Here is a 17361-nt window from a genome sequence, read left to right as displayed (position 1 = left end):
AAATGCCTTGTTGAACAGAGTCCCTGTCTGTGAGCAAGGATTCTTTTGTGGTGAAAACCAGTTAATTAGTTTGAGCAAAAACTAAGTGGGCCCACTGAGAAAGCCTGAGAGTCTCTTTTCTGTTGGAGAACCTGTTAGCTGACAAATGGGTTGCTGCTAAAAGCAGGGCATCAATGGCTTAGTCTTGTGCTTCTAAAGTTGGAAGATGCTCTAGAGAACTACTTCCTAAGTAATTAGTCCTTTCAGGTTGTGAGATTTCAGGAGCAAAGTAGTCTGGGAGAAGTTAGGTGAGTAGCAGAACTGATTTTGTTTCTGAACTCGGTGTAGTGTATTTAAACGCTGTGATTGCGGTCAGACTTGTAACAGTAGTGTGGCTCATCTGACAGTAAATCAGTGCATCAGTGGCAATCTTCACCATCTTCTTCCCCTAACTGACTTGCTATGTTGCTATTGCTTATAAAGAAACCAGGAACCTTGGGAAGAGGGCTCTCATTGGCACGTTACTGGAGGAAAACAGCCTTTTGTTTGGCTTCAGATGGCTAGCTCTGATGCTGCAGGTTTTTCTCAGCTGAATCCTTGTCCCCACAGCTTCCCTTTTGAAAGTAGCAGAATGCTAACATTGCTGCAGTTTATCAGTATTGCAACACTTCACAAGTGGGTGCTGCATTAATGCAGCCCAATTGCTAGTTTTCAATGAGCTACAATTTCTACTGCCTGTCTCGGTTTAAAGAGCAAGACAGAATCTTATTTTACACACACATACACACACCATAGGGAGCAAAATAAAATGCTCTCACAGAACTGGAGAGAAATACAGACTTGTATTCAAAAATATAGAGAGAATACAGAATACATCAACCCAGAATATATTAATCCATACTATCTACTACATATCCAGACAAACCTCCCCCCTATCCATGCCTTAATACTCAGGCTTTAGTGCTCTTTCCCCACACCCCCCACTCATATGCCTCCTACATAAGGCCCAAATAGGCCAAAATTATGTATGAAAAATTACCCAGGCCTCCTAAGGCAGCAGTGAGACCCAAAATCCTTCCCCATGCTTGATACAAACTCATGCCTTCCCAGAAGGAGAGAGAAAAGAGAGAACTGACAGTACAGCCTGCTTATAAAGAAACAGCAGAATCATGGGATAGAAAGAACAATTTACACTTTCAAGTCCATCTCGGGACCATTCTAGACCTCCTGGAGGTCTTCCACTCTGTGGTTCTTAAAGTCATCTAGCCTCAAACCCTAACACTGCTTTATGTAAGTCTTTATATTTATCAGTTGGTGCTCAAGCCTTCTCAGAAAATCAGGTTTTCTAAGGCATTTCAACATGATTACCCTAAAATTAAGTCATTTACAGCTAGTTTGCTACATTTGAAAACAGTCCAGATAGTCTTCAGTATCCTGTCTAGGAATAAAGACAACAGATTTTCTTACCTTCTCAGCAAGGAAACTATGCAGCAAAACCTTCAAGTGCAACCCCCAGACACAGCAAAGAGTTTAACAGAATAATCACAGCCAAAGAACTATTCTTGGGTCGTATTTTCCAATGGCTGTTGGAGAGCCATACATCATTTTTCAAAATGGGTATTTCGATGCATCTAAAATGTGAAGATGAAAAGAAATCACCTGTGACTGCAGGAATAGCTTCAACTTTTATTTCTGATCATAGGAATCAGCTCAGAATTTTAAATCCTGGTTGATCATGAGCTTCTCTTCACCTTTCACTGTATAAGACTGAGGAAGTTCCAACAGGAAACCACTACGTGGAGTCACAGCCAGGCTTTGTCCAGCAGTGCACATAGTCATTAAATTAGTGTACTCTGGCAGATCAACATATCTGGAAGTACAGTTCTCTCTGTGCATACAGTGCACAGCCTCAGAAGGAACTGACAGCAAGTTACACAGGCCAAACAGTTTTTAACTAGTCCTATTCAGCAGGTGTATGTTCAAGCGAAAACAGTACACTGGCTGCCTCCAGAAATCACGTATCGGCCAAAAACGTTCATTTGTCACAGTATCACAGTATCACAGTGTAACTAAGGTTGGAAGAGACCCCAAGGATCATCAAGTCCAACCTGTCCCAACAGACCTCACAACTACACCATGGCACCAAGTGCCACGTCCAATCTCCCCTTGAACACCTCCAGGGACAGCGACTCCACCACCTCCCTGGGCAGCACATTCCAATGACGAACGACTCGCTCAGTGAAGAACTTTCTCCTCACTTCGAGTCTAAACCTCCCCTGGCACAGCTTGAGACTGCGTCCCCTTGTTCTGGTGCTGGTTGCCTGGGAGAAGAGACCAACCCCTTCCTGTCTACAACCACCTTTCAGGTAGTTGTAGAGGGCAATGAGGTCACCCCTGATCCTTCTCTTCTCCAGGCTAAACAATCCCAGCTCCCTCAGCCTCTCCTCATAGGGCTGTGCTCAAGGCCTCTCCCCAGCCTTGTTGCCCTTCTCTGGACACGTTCAAGTGTCTCAATGTCCTTCTTAAACTGAGGGGCCCAGAACTGGACACAGTACTCAAGATGTGGCCTAACCAATGCAGAGTACAGGGGCACAATGATCTCCCTGCTCCTGCTGGCCACACTTTAATCCATCAAGATGCTGAGCACAGTGGATGGACACAACACCTAAATATGTGCTCAGAGTTATTAATACGCGCTAAGCTCCGTGCTTCATTGAGTAGAAGTGCTCAGTGCCTTCCCCAGCTATGCAGCTGGTATCTTATTTTCAAACCAATTGCTCATCCAATTAATGATTTTTGCAAAGGTTCATTCTGTTTTTCAAAGTGTTCTACCTGCAACCAGTTACTTTTGGAGGGATTTGTGTGCATGGTTCAGTGTCTCAGATTGATGTTCTTGGCAGTTTTCATGGGTTGTGCTCCTGGTGAACAGCCCCTTCTCCCGCTACTGCAATTTTCAGATAGTTTTTTTTTGGTCCTCATCTTTAGTCAGAAGATAAATTATTCTGTGGTAATGGAAGCTATGGGAACAAAACTTCCCTTTCTTTTTGTTTTTTTTTGGTACTGTTTACCTCTTGTCACCTCCCTCCTATCACTCTAGGGTTTGGCTGACAGTTCGACATCTGTGGATTGGTGGCTGACTGTGCATTTAGCCAGTGGCAGGAGTTTGCCAGTGAGCAGCTGTGGATGATGTCTCCACACGCCCAGTTTATCTGCTCATCACTTTGTAGATCCCAGGGTGGTCAAAATTTGTAAGCAAGTGGTTCAGTGAAAAGCAGACTACTCTGGCTTTTGTTGAAACCCTCTTTTGGGAATGGAGAAGGTAGGCACAGATGTGACTGCATTTCATGCTGGCGTCTCTACAAGCATAGCTGTAAGGCTGTTCTGGTGTAAGAAGCACTTAGGCGAGCAATGGCTGAGCACGCACGTGAAGTGGGACCAAATGGAGACTGTTTTTCTTTACACAAAGAGTTGCTGACTGGTGGCTGTGTAGCGTGCTTGACATCACTTTGTTGTGGGCTCTCTGGTGTGTCACTGCTCTGAGTAGCTGTTGTTGGTTTGGGGCTCTGTACGTGCTTGAACGGCACCAACGGGCCAGTGTCAGAGTAATACCCCGAGTAAGGAGTCCATTTGTACCTTTCGGTTAGATCCAACTTTCGTTTCCCATTCTGTCTATTCAAAGTACATTATCCCTTGGATGAAGACCTCTTCCAGTTCAGTGCTGGCACAAGCCACTCAACTCCCAGCTCGAAGGAGTCATCTCTCACAGTGCTCTACCTGCTCTTATAGGACAAAAACTGTACCCACCTCTTGCAAACACAAATGCAAGGGAGGACAAGATAAATGGCCAGGAAACTATCTGCCCTGACTGAGACAAGGCAGAATATAGCTCTAAAGAGTCAGGTGCCTGTAGTGGGGATGGGTGAGACTCTAGAGACCAAGGATGGAAAGCCAAGCACAGGAGACTGCTTAGGCTGCTAGAAAAGGAAGATGCTTTTCAGGCATTGTGGGAGAGAGATAAGAGGCAGAAGGGAATTGAAATCTTAGCAGAAAGGGAATGGGAGAGGCACAGATGTGGTACAAAACAGGCTAAAAGATAAAGCAAGGTCAGGTGTGGGACTGGAGCAGAGCTGAGGCTCAAGCATGAGAGAGATGGAATGGCCAGACTTGGTTTCAGAAAGCAAGAGAGCACATGTATGAGTGGGCAGGAGCGGTGAGTTTAGGGGTGGAGAGCAGGATGGGAGACCATGTTAGCTGAGGTCTTGGGTAGCTTAGAGGTGAGGGGAAGCTGGAGGGAGACAGAATTTCAGTGATGAAGGTAAGAGTATATGAAAAGCATGATACTGGCATGGACTGCAAGAGGCATGACTACCCCTGGAATGAAAGCACTTTCACATTTAGCAGGGCTGTCCGTGGTGCCTTCAGAGAGAGGGATCCATCCCTCAGCAGAGCAGACTGCCTTGTCACCGGCCTGGGGGAGCCCTCTCCCCACCCGGCTTTACTTACAGGGCCTTGTGCTAGCCGTATCGCTGGGACAGATTCAGGACTCCTTCCTCCAGTTCTGACACTAGAGGAGCGTGGACTGGCATGGGCTGCTTGCAGATGTGTTCAGCCTTCCTTAAAAAAAGTGGATTCTCCTGCCCAGCCCAGGTCTGGGCTCAAGAAAAATCCAAGGAATATAACCTAAAATTGATCTCGGGTCTACAGGCTCTCACTTATCCACCATAGACGGTGTGACTGCTTGAAATATGGATGTCAGGCATGACCTCTGACAGCTCCTTTCCCTTCCTGCAGGTCCAGCTGGCTGAAATGGAAGCATTATCCCTCAACTCAGACAAGTCCTCTTCCATCCTTCTAGATGAGTCAGACAATCGCAACACTTCTCAGCTGAGTCCTAAGGAGATCAAGGTTAGCCCCAGGTGGTCAGGGACGTGTTGCACCATGTGCTGTATTTATGCCCCTTCTTTTTCAAAGTGCTCTGTACTCATCCCTGATGAGGAATATAAATCCAGATCACTTCTCAAGACCTTCTCCACAGAGACGTAGTGGGGAGAAGGATCTGAAGAGAAAAAAAGGGATGTATGTTTTTGAAAGTTCTCTTCACCATTGTCAGTAACTTCCTCTGAGCCTGTATTTAGGAATTTGGGATGGAAAAGTGAACATCTTTTAGACAGCTGGAAGTTACCTTTAGAATCAGCTCTTACAATCATAGAATAGAATCATAGAATCAATAAGGTTGGAAGAGACCTCAAAGATCATCAAGTCCAACCTGTCACCCAACACCTCATGACTACTAAACCATGGCACCAAGTGCCACATCCAATCCCCTCTTGAACACCTCCAGGGATGGTGACTCCACCACCTCCCTGGGCAGCCCATTCCAATGGCTAATAACTCTCTCAGTGAGGAACTTTCTCCTCACCTCCAGCCTAAACTTCCCCTGGTGCAGCTTAAGACTGTGTCCTCTTGTTCTGGTGTTGATTGCCTGGGAGAAAAGACCAACCCCCTCCTGGCTACAACTTCCCTTCAAGTAGTTGTAGACAGCAATAAGGTCTCCCCTGAGCCTCCTCTTCTCTAGGCTAAACAATCCCAGCTCCCTCAGCCTCTCCTTGTAGGGCTTGTGCTTGAGGCCTCTCCCCAGCCTTGTTGCCCTTCTCTGAACACATTCAAGAGTCTCAATATCCTTCTTGAATTGAGGCACCCAGAACTGGACACAGCTGGAGGTTTCAGAAAGGTGACAGTGGGTGTGAAACACTGTAACATTCCCATTAATTTGAAATGTCTCCTCTCTGGCCAGAAAGAAGTGCCCAGATTTTTAAGTCAATATTAATTTTACACTTGGCACCACAGGAGAATGTGAACTGCTGAGTTCACAAAGCTCCTCTTGAGGCTTTGACAAGTCTGCTCTCTTATTTGCCTTTAAATTTCACAAGCCTTTGTCCTCACTTACTTTTTCCAGCAGGATGGGCAGGAGAGTCCTGATTCCAATGGGGCAGGTGAGCTGGGGGAATGCCTGCTCCCAGTATCCAGTGAGGATGGCTCTACAAACCCAGATAGCTACCTGTGTGAAATGGAGAAAACTCCTTTCAACTCAGTCCAGTCTTGGCTGACACATGAAACTACCAAAGGTGAGCATGGCTCTCATCGTTCTCCAGGTGTGTGGGTTGGCTCAGCTCATCTACCTTTCTCCTGCCTTCCCCCTGCCTGGTGTGGAATTAATGTGATGTAGGATTACACTAACCAAGAATTAGCTTTCAGTTTGACAGCTGACAGGGTGAGGAGCAGGCAGTGATTTGTAGTTGCATCAAAGCCTTACAGCTCAGCAATTCTCTGAGAGCAGCAGCTGGAAAGGCAAGCTGGGCTGTTGCTTTATGACTCTAAGCTGTGTTAGATCTTCCAGGTCTGATGCAGGTTTTGGTCTCTGTGTAGAAAGTATGACTCATAGTATGAACACTAGTCTAAAGCATTTGGGCCATGAGTGTATATTACTAAATGTCCCCCCTGCCACCCCCGGACTTGTAGGACAGCAGAACACAGCAGCAAAGGCACCAAATACAATCAGAGGACTTTTCAGTCTTATTTGTTTGTTTGTTTGTGTTCTCCTCCCCCTTTCTTCTGTTGCTTTGTCAGTCCCTCCCATCCCTTTTTCTCCAGGTGTGTCTTGCCCTCTGTTACCTGTACCTGCAGAATTTTTCCACCCAGCCATCTCTGCCACCCAGACAGGGCCTGAGAAAGTCTCAAGTCCACACAACCTTCCCAAGATCTCTCTGCAAGGCTCATGGGCATCACTGAGATCTCCGAGTGTGAACTGTTCACTTCTTCATCAGGTGAGGACCCCTGATTCCCACTGATAGCAAAGCTTGATCTTCACATCACACCCAAATACAGGGGGCTGAATGCAGAGGAGGGCAGAGGAAAGAGAGAGGCAGCTGTGGCCATGGGCTGGATAACCTCAGTCTGATCTGTTGGAGGTGCACAGTGGACTGTAGAATGCAAGAAAATTAGAGAGAAGATTGTACAGAAAGGGGGTGCTGTATTGCTCTTACCCCTTGAAATCCTATCTTCTGCTTTGAATCAAAAAATAGCTTGTCAGCTACAGCTAGTCCCACATGAAGACAAAAATCACATCACCTTTTAGCTCACTCCTGGATCCCATGCACCAAGCATGTTGCAGACACCTCCACAGTGTGAGACAGGGATAAATGACAGCTACTCATCCTCCTTGGCTTCTCTTAGTGCTGTGACTCCAGATCATGCCCCTTGTAGGCTGGAACAGGCTTCTCCCTATTTACCTCCTCCACAGCCCTTCATGCCACATCCACACACCATGTTCTTGAGCATGCTGTTTTCCCCTGCCTCTGCTCTTACATCCCAGAGGGGTGCTATCTCTTTCTGAAAAGGCAGCTATTTCTCACTAATGAAAGAGAAGAATAAAAGTGTTGAGGGAACATCAGGTGTCTCTGAAGAGCAGAAGAGGCAGAGATGAAAGTCCAGTAGAGATCCCTGTTATTGTTGTTGGAAGGTACTCCCTGAACAATTTGTTTGAGCAGTACAGGGACACTCTATTCCAGACAATCTGAAAAATAAAAATAAAATCAGATGTTATCTAGCTCTGTGTGACAGACACTGTTGGTACAATACCAATGTGCATAAACTCACCAAGGATAAATTTAGCCTCAAGCTGAGACCACGGAGTTGTTGAGGTGTTGAAAGTTCTGGTATAAGCTTAGACATGAGGAGGAAGATCTCTGAAGCTGGCACACCACTGGGACAAAAGTATTGAACTGTTGGAAAGGATAAACTGGCAAAGTTCTGAGGATGTGATGGAGACTGTATTAAATAGCTACAGATCAGGAGACTACTTCCAGTCCTATATGGATCATTCCCAGGGCTGTGTCCCTGCACTATGATCTTATGGCACAGACCAATTTCCTAGGAACAAGAGAAATGCAGCTTTACTAACTGAGCTCTGATACAAGGAAATTAAAGCTATTTTGCCTTCCTGCTGGAAGGGTACCTATCCTTTCTGCCCTAAATACCATCACCACCACCAGTGCTGGCCAGATGAATCATGAGGCCTCTTTTTCCTCCCTAGCACTGCTGAATTTTTAATGAGAGGAGGTTTAGGTAGAGAGCCTGAGGTCTGTGTATGGAAGTCCCCTGATTTCTGTCCAGCTGATGGGTTTGATGTGCCTGCAGCCTGTGTGACAGGTTCACAGGGAGCCTCAGCTCCACTGCCTCCTGGAGCACAAGTGGTCAAGGTCAGCCCAGCAGAGCACCCCTTCCCTCTGGCGAAGTATTTCACACAGGAGGGGAAGATTCATCCTGGAGTGAAATGACACCAGAGCTCAAAATATTAAAACCTTTCTTCCTTCCCCTAGAAGTAAAAACCTGTCGTGCAGTTTGCCCAAGGGGCTTTGTAGCATTGCTCAGGTGGTTTATAGCTGCCCTCCCCAAGAGAGGAGAGGGAAAGAAGAATTGGAGATTTGCAGCTTTTCCTGTATTTGTGGCTCATTTTCGCATTATAAAGAAGGGCACATTCTCTCGCCTGTTGCTGAGAGCTGTGTTTTCACACTCCTGCTCCCCAGGCCCCCGAGAGCGATACGTCGCTGGACAGCAGGAGCAGCAGCTCGGCGGGCAGCCTACAGACCACTATGGAGGACAGCCTCAACCTCAGCGACTCTCCTCAATGCACCCTCGACCTCCCGGTGGCTCTGTGCCCCATGCCACCTGCCGACAGCCAAAGACCCCTGGCGGTCCCCCTCTCCCCCACCTCCCGCCGCCGGAGCCTGCGGGGCCGGGGGCTCTTCAGCCTCCGAAGCATTCGTTGTCACCAGCGCAGCCACAGCAGCGGCGGGAGCACCAGCCCCGGCTGCACCCACCACGACTCCATGGACCCTTCGGACGAGGAGGGGGCGGGCAGCAGCCTGCGGGGGGGTGGCAACAACAGCGAGCCCTCGGAGACCCTCAGCAGCCTCTCGCTTACCTCCCTTTTCTCGCCTCCACCGCCGGGGCTGACGCTGGTGAAGAAGTGCAGCAGCACCAGCAGCCTCCATGCCAGCCCCTCGCCTCGCCGCCCCGCCGCCCACCACACCAAGCCCTTCTACACCGTCGACCCCCGAGGCTTCCTCTCAATGCCCTCCTGGGTGACGGACTTGTGCAAGGACACCTCCTCGCCTGGGGAAGGAAAGAAGCCGGACGTCCCCGGCAGACTGGGGACAGGGGACCGCGGCTCCCCGCTCCCGTCCAAGCTGGATCTGGGTGACGGAGTCAGCAAGAGGAACAGATGAGGGTCCCTGGGGTGCAGGGAGGGAGCGTTCAGCCGCCGGCACGGGGAGCGTGTTTCACTAACTTCTCCCCAGCAGCAGCAGCAATTCCAAAGGATTTGCAAGACAAAGAACCAGGCAAACAAATTTATAAATATATATATATACATAAATATATATATATAGAATAAATACTCTGGTACCGTACCTCAGAGGCGTGGGAGAGTGCAAGCAATACGGGAACAGTCCTGCCCGAGGGCAAGACCTGGACCATCACTGCAGAGACTATAGTGACAAGAAAAGGCCATGGGGCTGGGAGGGATGAGCCCCTCCAGCCAGGTGACTGTCATGGCAGCTGTTTAGTTATATACATATATAGAGAGATCGATTTATTTATTTTTTTTACTGAGAGATTATGAATTTCAGAAAGTGCTAAGGAGGAACAAGCAAACAGGGGCTGAAGGAGATGCTCCACCAAGGAGGAGGGTGGGGGCAAGGGGAAGAGTTTAGCAGGGTGAGCGGCAAAGGAAGAGCATCTGGGGTTTGCCTTGCCTGTTTCTGGGAACTTCCCTATTGTCCATGCTTCCATTTCAAACATTAAAACTTGTGGGCTAGATCTTCAGGTCGAGCTTAAATTGGCAGAACTCGGTTGTGTGTTTCTGTGGGTGTAAAGCAGCAGAGCTCTGGCTCGAGGTGGGTTCACGCTGATGTACAGCAGGTGAAAATCTGGCCCCGGCAGCAGGGAAAAGCAAACAGCCGCGCAGCACGGGAAACGTTTTGAGGCGAAAAAACCTCGCTTTGAGCGGAATGTGTGAACGCAGCGGGCATGCTCATGGGAGGAGAAGATGGGGGCTACATGGCATGTTTTTGTTGCTTTGTTGGCTTTGTCTTTTTTGTTTTCCAAAGACAGGAAATTGCTATGGTAAAAAAAAAAAAAAATAGACAAGACACATGGAGAAATTTGAATTGAGAGAGGCAGGGGAGGAGAAGAAGGGTACATAAAAAGGGGGGGATGAAATTGAACTTCCCTCCCCAGCCCCCCTTTCATTTGCAGTAATTGTGATGTTTTGTTTTAGGAGCCCAAAGGTGCAAAAATCATCTCTAGAGAAACCTATCTGTTATTTTTGTATCTGTAGCTATATATTAAAAGAAGACAACACCTAGAACTCAAAAGAAAACAAGGACAAATAAAAGCAAAGGGGATTTCAACAACACAAAATGTAGTCAGTCCCCTGGCTGAGAGCTAACCTTGTTCCAAGTCCCAATGGGAAGAGCCTACAAGAATATCTTTGGCTCCGTGGTGGCTCTGCCTCCTCTCCTGCATCACCTCCATCCTCTGATGTTTTCCTGACTTGCTTCAGTGTAGCTGAGAGGAGCCCTGCTCAGTGCCAGCTGTGGACACGGAGAGCAGGGAATGTTGGTGCATGTGTGAATGTGTCTGTGTGTGTGTGCACAAGTGTAAGGATGCTTCTGTGTGCTGTGCCCAGGCTCACTGGCTCTCACCAGCGGGAGAAATGGGGGAGAGTGAGAAAGAGAACTTTGCCTCTCCTTATCTCTGCCTTGAAAGGGGAGTGTGAGTGTGGAGGGCTGTGGTGTGGAAGGCAAGGGCAGACTGACTCCTCAAACCATGGCCTGCCTTGGGATCCAAGATTCAATTGGGCAGACATGATCCCCTTCTGGTGTGGTTACATCAAGACCTCAGGAGACCATATCTCTCCTCTCCAGCAGTATGACTGCATGTGCCTCCTTTCTGGCCAAGGCCAGCCTGGATCTCACCCTGCAGCAACTCCAAGATTTTGTACCCTTCCTAAGTTTGCAGGTGGGTAGGCAACCCAGTCACCCAGGGGTCATGAAGGATCTTGGATGTCACCTACCACACCCAGGGAAGCTTCACTAAGGTATGTAGAAGACAGAATGAAAAGGGCCGCAGGGAAAGGACAGCAACCCAATGGAGACAGGGAGGTTTGGAGGCTGATGCAGTGCTCAGAGTACCCTTGAGGATTCCTGTCCCTTTTTTTGCATCAGATCGTGAGGCTCCCTGCAGCCCTCCCAGAGCTCTCTGGCTGGCATATGAAGCACTGTGAAGTGGGCAGCACAAAACAGATGTTGTGGTTTTATTGTGACCTGTCTGATTTTTAAGCTGCTGCTGCATCTTACAAACTGGGTTTGTAAACAGAGAGTGTGTCAAATGGGAACACAGCCAGGAAAAGGATAATTGTGGACTTGATTTATTCACTGGAAGGGAGTGTTTGTTGTGTTGCAGGTGTGCACACCGACTGCAGGGAAGTCAAGCCTGTGGGCCGTGGACAGGAGAGCCTGGGTCCTTGTCCTTGCAGAAAGGATGCTGATTCAGATTTATTAAAGCAATAATAAGGGTCTCTAAATGCTCTTTTTGCACTGGTGGTTCTTTGGGTGAATTTCCCCTGCCTGCTCACCTGTGGGCACAGAGGAGAGAGGGGTTTCAGTCCTCTAAGGGCTGAACAATGAACTTGGGCTGCACAAAGTTCAGGCTCAAACCCAAAGTTTTCAGTAGGGCTTACCAAAAATACCTGAATGGTTAAAACCCATCCAAATCCCAGACAACTTCATGCACTTCATGCAGGGGTTACATTAAGAGGACTTGAAGTGGGGACTCTGACCTGGCCTGGCAGCTGTGATCTGTGCAACGTTTTGACTCAGCAATGGAAGATAGGTCAGAGACCAGTGCAGTGGTAAAAGTTACTCTGATGTTTGGCCATGCCAGAAGTATGGCCTGCACTTGGGGTAGCTGGGAGGGAAGAAGGGTCAAAAGACAGTGGGAAAGATGATGGTGGTGACTGACAGCCCCTAGGATAAATGGTCTTTCAGCTTATTCTCAGCTGTCCCTAGAAGTGACTTGCAAGGAAAAAAGTCTTCATTTCTCTTGTGGTTCGGGATCTACGATGGTCCTTTTGCTGTGCACAATGTCTCCCCTTTGCCTCCCAACAGGGTCATGTCACCACTCCTGCCTTCCCCCAGAAAGGGCTTTCACCCTCTGTCACATGATGCAAGAAAACGGCTTCTGGCTTAGGAAGGAGGTTGCCATAGAAACAGAAGACTAGGTTATCTTTAGAGAATATTTTGTCTCTCTCTTTTAATTATTTACTGTTTGAAGAAGGAAATATCCAGCCTTCCCAAAGAGGAAGCATAATAGTAAAACTCAGCAACCACCTAGTGTTTTTGCTGGGGATTTCTGTGGTAGGGCAGGTTGTGCAGTTTCTCCTGGCAAGAGTTGCCTTTCCCAGCTCTGTCTGGTGGCTGGCACCAGGAAAAACCTCTGTCATCACCCACCCACCTCCCAGACAACACCTGAGGGCAGCCCAGGATTTGCCTAGGCATCTTTTCAGCCTCCCGTACTCCCCACTTCCCACAAGGGACCATACTGCCAGCATCTCCTGCCAGGAGGCTCTCTGCCATTCTCAACCCAAGATGGCTCTACTTTGTCCCACTACCACACAAGCCTCATGCCCAGCTCACCCCCATGTCTGCCACTGAAAGCAGTCCCTCCCCCTCTTCAATGGCAAGCTCCTCCACACATACACACACTGCTGCTATGCCTTGCTCCAACAAGCTAGGCATGGCCTACTCTTTGTGTCTTGGCTGGCCAGCTTGGTCCTCCAACCAACAGAGCACAGCCCACCTCTTGTGCTTCTCACTTTCTTTGCCATACAAAATCCTCAACCACTCCAACCTGCCTGTGGAAAACTCACCCACATTTAATATTTCTTAGAATCATAGAAGCAATAAGGTTGGAAAAGACCTCAGAGATCATCAAGTCCAACCTGTCACCCAACACCTCCTGACTAACTAAACCATGGCACCAAGTGAACACCTCCAGGGACGGTGACTCCACCTCCGCCTTGGGCAGCCCATTCCAATGGCAAACAAATCTCTCTGTGATGAACTTTCTCCTCACCTCGAGCCTAAACTTACCCTGGTGCAGCTTGAGACTGTGTCCTCTTGTTCTGGTGCTGGTTGCCTGGGAGAAGAGACCAACCCCCTCCTGGCTACAACCTCCCTTCAGGTAGTTGTAGACAGCAATAAGGTCTCCCCTGAGCCTCCTCTTCTCTAGGCTAAACAATCCCAGCTCCCTTAGCCTCTCCTCATAGGGCTTGTGCTTGAGATCTCTGTCAAAGCATTACCAAATGAATTAAGTGTACTGCTTGGTATACTTCTTCTTGTGGCTTCTCCATCTTCATCTGTCTTCTGTACTACTACCAGAAGTTTCCTTGTGACATTAGACACTTGGGCAATGATTGCCAGTATGAGCACTGCTTTCTTTCATAGGGAGTTGGCAGTGTGGCACATCTGGGTTGGTTCAGTTGGTTGGTTTTGCTTTCTGGGGGGAGGAGTTTGTGAGGCCAGGCCCTGTAGAGGACTGAGCACCACCAGCTTTCTGTGAAATTAATATGAGTTGAGCAGGCCTTGGGGTAGGGGATGGAGGGGGGCTGAAGCTGTCGTTGAACAGGAAATAATTTTTCTGACAAAAAGAAATGCAAAACAGAAAACTGAGATGACTCCAAGACACCTTCTAATTTCCTTTTCTCTCATAATGAAATTCTTCCTGCCAAAATGGCTTTGGTGTGCAAAACACTCCCCCAGTGTGTGACAGAAGTATTGTGTCCTGCGTGGCCTCTAGTGCCTGTTCCCTCAAGACACCAAACAACTCATCCACCCCTCAGGGCACTGAAGATGGGTCCTCAGGCACTGAGGTGCCTGCAAGGTGCTGCAGGAGATGTGCCCTGTGCACTCGCTTTAACAAGAGCAAAAGTTATTGCAGCAGCATCTCAGGAGCAGAGATTTGATTTTTAGCCAAAGTAACTACAATCTTAACGTTTGTTATGCAAGACATGGAGGTAAGCAGCTTTGCTTTGCTTGTTCTCATCACAGGAATTTCACAGAGAAGAGGAAAAAATAAACCATGCCGGTTTTCTGACTACCTACAGTCCAAACCACACAAGCACTCCTTGTAGGAGGCACTTGGTGCTTTGCAAAGTCAGGCCCCTGGTTGTGTGCCATCCAGTTCAATCTGCTGTGATCTGACTGTCCAAATATGCCTTTCTGTGGTCTTCATGAATACTTTATTTTAGGACATCTGCCTTATTTTCCAATTTTTCTCCATGTTATTTTTGCTCTTTGCAAGGGACTGGCTTCCAGCAGGAAATCAGTATCTCTGTATCTTTGAATTATTTCTTCAAACTCATTCAGACCTGAATGTTTCTTCTGTGGCACGTTTTCCTTCTGCATATTTCCAAGCCCCCTGTTTATTTCTTCTAAGATCCTGTCACACCTTGAGCAGAGGCTGGGAATATGATATTCAATATTTATGCTTCTGGGCCACTTGCAGAGCAGATGTGCTCAGTTTAGAAGCTCTACCCCTCCACCCACCACCCCACCCCCTCAGCATTCCAGCCTCCAGCTTGCAGCGTGCCTCTGCTTTCGCTCCAGCAGCGGTCTGCCCTTTCCCTTATGGCAGCAATGGGATTCCACAGCTGAACTTTACAGCTAGGCACATCCTCGGTGTCGCTTTGCACGGCAGCAAACCTGCTGAGCATTGTTCATGCTCATGACATTAGTAGGAGCAGGAAGGACTCGGCACCCTATGCAGTTGCTCCTGTTAGCAGTTGGGCTGTTGCCATGTAAACCACAGCAGGCTTCAGCTCCTGCTCCCGTTTTGCTGTGCAGCATTGTGGGCACAGAGGAATACAAATCTTTTTCTTCAGTGGTTTTGTCTGTAGTCTCCAAAGTCAGCAGACACATCTCTCTCTTTGTCTCATGGTCCACAGAGCAGAATAATAGAGTGAGTGAGACATTGTTTTTCCAAGGACACTTTCCTGGAGACTGGAGCCCTTTACCCCTCTGGCCAACACCATTTGTGCCCAGGTGGCCAAGAAGGCCAATGGCATCCTGACCTGTATCAGGAACAGTGTGGCCAGCAAGAGCAGGGAGGTCATCCTCCCCCTGTACTCAGCACTGGTTAGGCCACAACTTGAATACTGTGTCCAATTCTGGGCCCCTCAGTTTAGGAAAGATGTTGACTTGCTGGAAGGTGTCCAGAGAAGGGCAACAAAGCTGATGAGGGGTTTGGAGCACAAGCCCTGTGAGGAGAGGCTGAGGGGGCTGGGGTTGCTTAGCCTGGAGAAGAGAAGGCTCAGGACAGACCTTACTGCTCTCTACAACTACCTGAAGGGAGGTTGTAGCCAGGTGGGGGCTGGTGTCTTCTCCCAGGCAACCAGCACGAGAACAAGAGGACACAGTCTTAAGCTGCACCAGGGGAGGTTTAGGCTGGATGTTAGGAAGAAGTTCTTCACAGAAAGAGTGATTGCCCATTGGAATGGGCTGCCCAGGGAGGTGATGGAGTCACCGTCACTGGAGGTGTTTAGGAAGAGACTGGATGGGGTGCTTGGTGCTATGGTTTAGTTGATTGTATAGTGTTGGATGTTATGTTGGATTTGATGATCTCAAAGGTCTCTTCCAACCTGGTTAATTCTCTTCTACTCTAATTTAGTCATCTATATTATCTCTGAAATCTTTGAAAGATACTGTGGCTCTGGTTTGGTTTGTGTTTGTTGTTGGGTTTGTGTGTGTGTGTTTTGTTTGTTTAGAGGGTTTTTTTGTGTGTGTGCTTTTTTGTTGTTGCTGGGGAAGGGTTGGTGCCTGCAGCGCACTGTGCAAAGTTTCAGCAGCTCTTCCTCTCCTTTTCCTCCAGCTTATTTAACCTGGATGAAATTCACAGAATGGTCTGGGTTGGAAGGAACCTCCAAAGGTCATCTAGTCCAACCCCATCTGCAGTAAGCAGGAGCATCCTCAGCTAGATCAGGCTGCCCAAAGCTCTCTAAGTTACCTATTTGTGGTGACCATGCCTGTTACTGCCCTGCTACCACAACTTTCCTCCTCTTACCTTTCTTATGCCTTCTGTTAAGACAACAGCACTGTTGCTTTACAGAGCTTGGCAGAGCAGCTCCAAAAAGGGGGTTGGCAACCTCTGAGCATAAGCAGGCAGGACAGCCACCCCTCTTTCAGTCAGAAACATTTATATGGGCTAAGATGCTTCAAAACAAATCACTGGCAATACCATAGACCATGTGGATGGCTGAAACATCTTTAATCCAAGCTTTTGCTTTTGCAAAGTGCCCTCTTAGAGATGCTCACTCACACATGAGGAAGAGAAGCACCATGTAATAACCCAAACTATGTCGCTGACAGGTAGGCAATTTTATTACCCTGCAAGTTCTTGGTGTAAGCCTTGTTTTCAAATTATCACAGCTTTGGATATGAAGTACAGGTGGTCTTTCCTTTAAAATTACCACTGTCAACTTTAGCTGCATCTGATGATCATTGGGATGGTAACAATGACCTGGGTGACTCCATTTCCCCTTTCAATTACAACTTCACACAGGCAGTTAATTTATATTTCCATTTATGCACTTCTCCCAGCTCCTTATCTGAGCCCTATGAAGGGTTTGTTTCAAGATCTGATCTACACTCAGAAATAATACACACACTCTAGATAATAGATAGTTCTAAGAAAGAATCAAATGCAATATAAATGGGGTGGCACAGGTAAAAAATTTACCTTGTGTATTTGTTCCCTCCTCATTCACACAGCCTGGCTCCATGCACTTACATTGCTTGCCACAGACTTAAATAAAATTACCTTCCATTGAGTGTAGAGACAGGTGAGAGACTTAATCATCATTGGCTACTGATTAGTTTCTGCTGCCACAGTAAGCTCAGGCACAGGAAATAAATCAGGAAGGGGGGAGGGAAGGAAGGTGGAGGAAAGAAACCAACAAACAACAAAATGGCATTGAATAAAATAAGGCAGGCAAACTATTCTAAAAATCCCTTGGTGTTTGCTCAGTATTCATTCTTCTGCTTCCATAGCCACTGTTGCTTCGTGTGTGGGTGTCTATGTGGGTGCAGGCAGGTACCTGTTTCAGGGTGGCTGTGGTTTGCAACCACATCTTCCACTGGTCTATTTTTTTTCCAGCGTATATATCCTAAAGCAGTAAGCAGCCCAAGCTGCTGACACAGAGGGCACTGCTCACCAGTAGTCCCCACAGCACTTACACAGGCAGTGGCTGGGCAGCATTTCCAT

General features: G+C 47.8%; 1 protein-coding gene across 1 annotated transcript in view; it reads left to right on the top strand.

Moving 5' to 3' along the window:
• The window catches only part of CACNA1I (calcium voltage-gated channel subunit alpha1 I), a 187210-nt gene extending 177066 nt beyond the window's left edge, over window positions 1-10144 (top strand). The window contains exons 34-37 of the mRNA XM_009902560.2: window positions 4771-4884; window positions 5936-6104; window positions 6607-6803; window positions 8565-10144. Of these exons, the coding sequence (XP_009900862.2) occupies window positions 4771-4884; window positions 5936-6104; window positions 6607-6803; window positions 8565-9266 (1182 nt within the window). The 3' untranslated portion in view covers window positions 9267-10144. The remainder of the gene's footprint in view (window positions 1-4770; window positions 4885-5935; window positions 6105-6606; window positions 6804-8564) is intronic.
• Window positions 10145-17361: the final 7217 nt, after the last annotated feature.

This window comes from Dryobates pubescens, chromosome 15 (genome assembly GCF_014839835.1).
Source record: "Dryobates pubescens isolate bDryPub1 chromosome 15, bDryPub1.pri, whole genome shotgun sequence".
NCBI classification, from domain to species: domain Eukaryota; kingdom Metazoa; phylum Chordata; class Aves; order Piciformes; family Picidae; genus Dryobates; species Dryobates pubescens.
The sequence above is the reverse complement of the archived record's forward strand: the minus strand, read 5'-3'. Positions and strand labels throughout refer to the sequence as shown.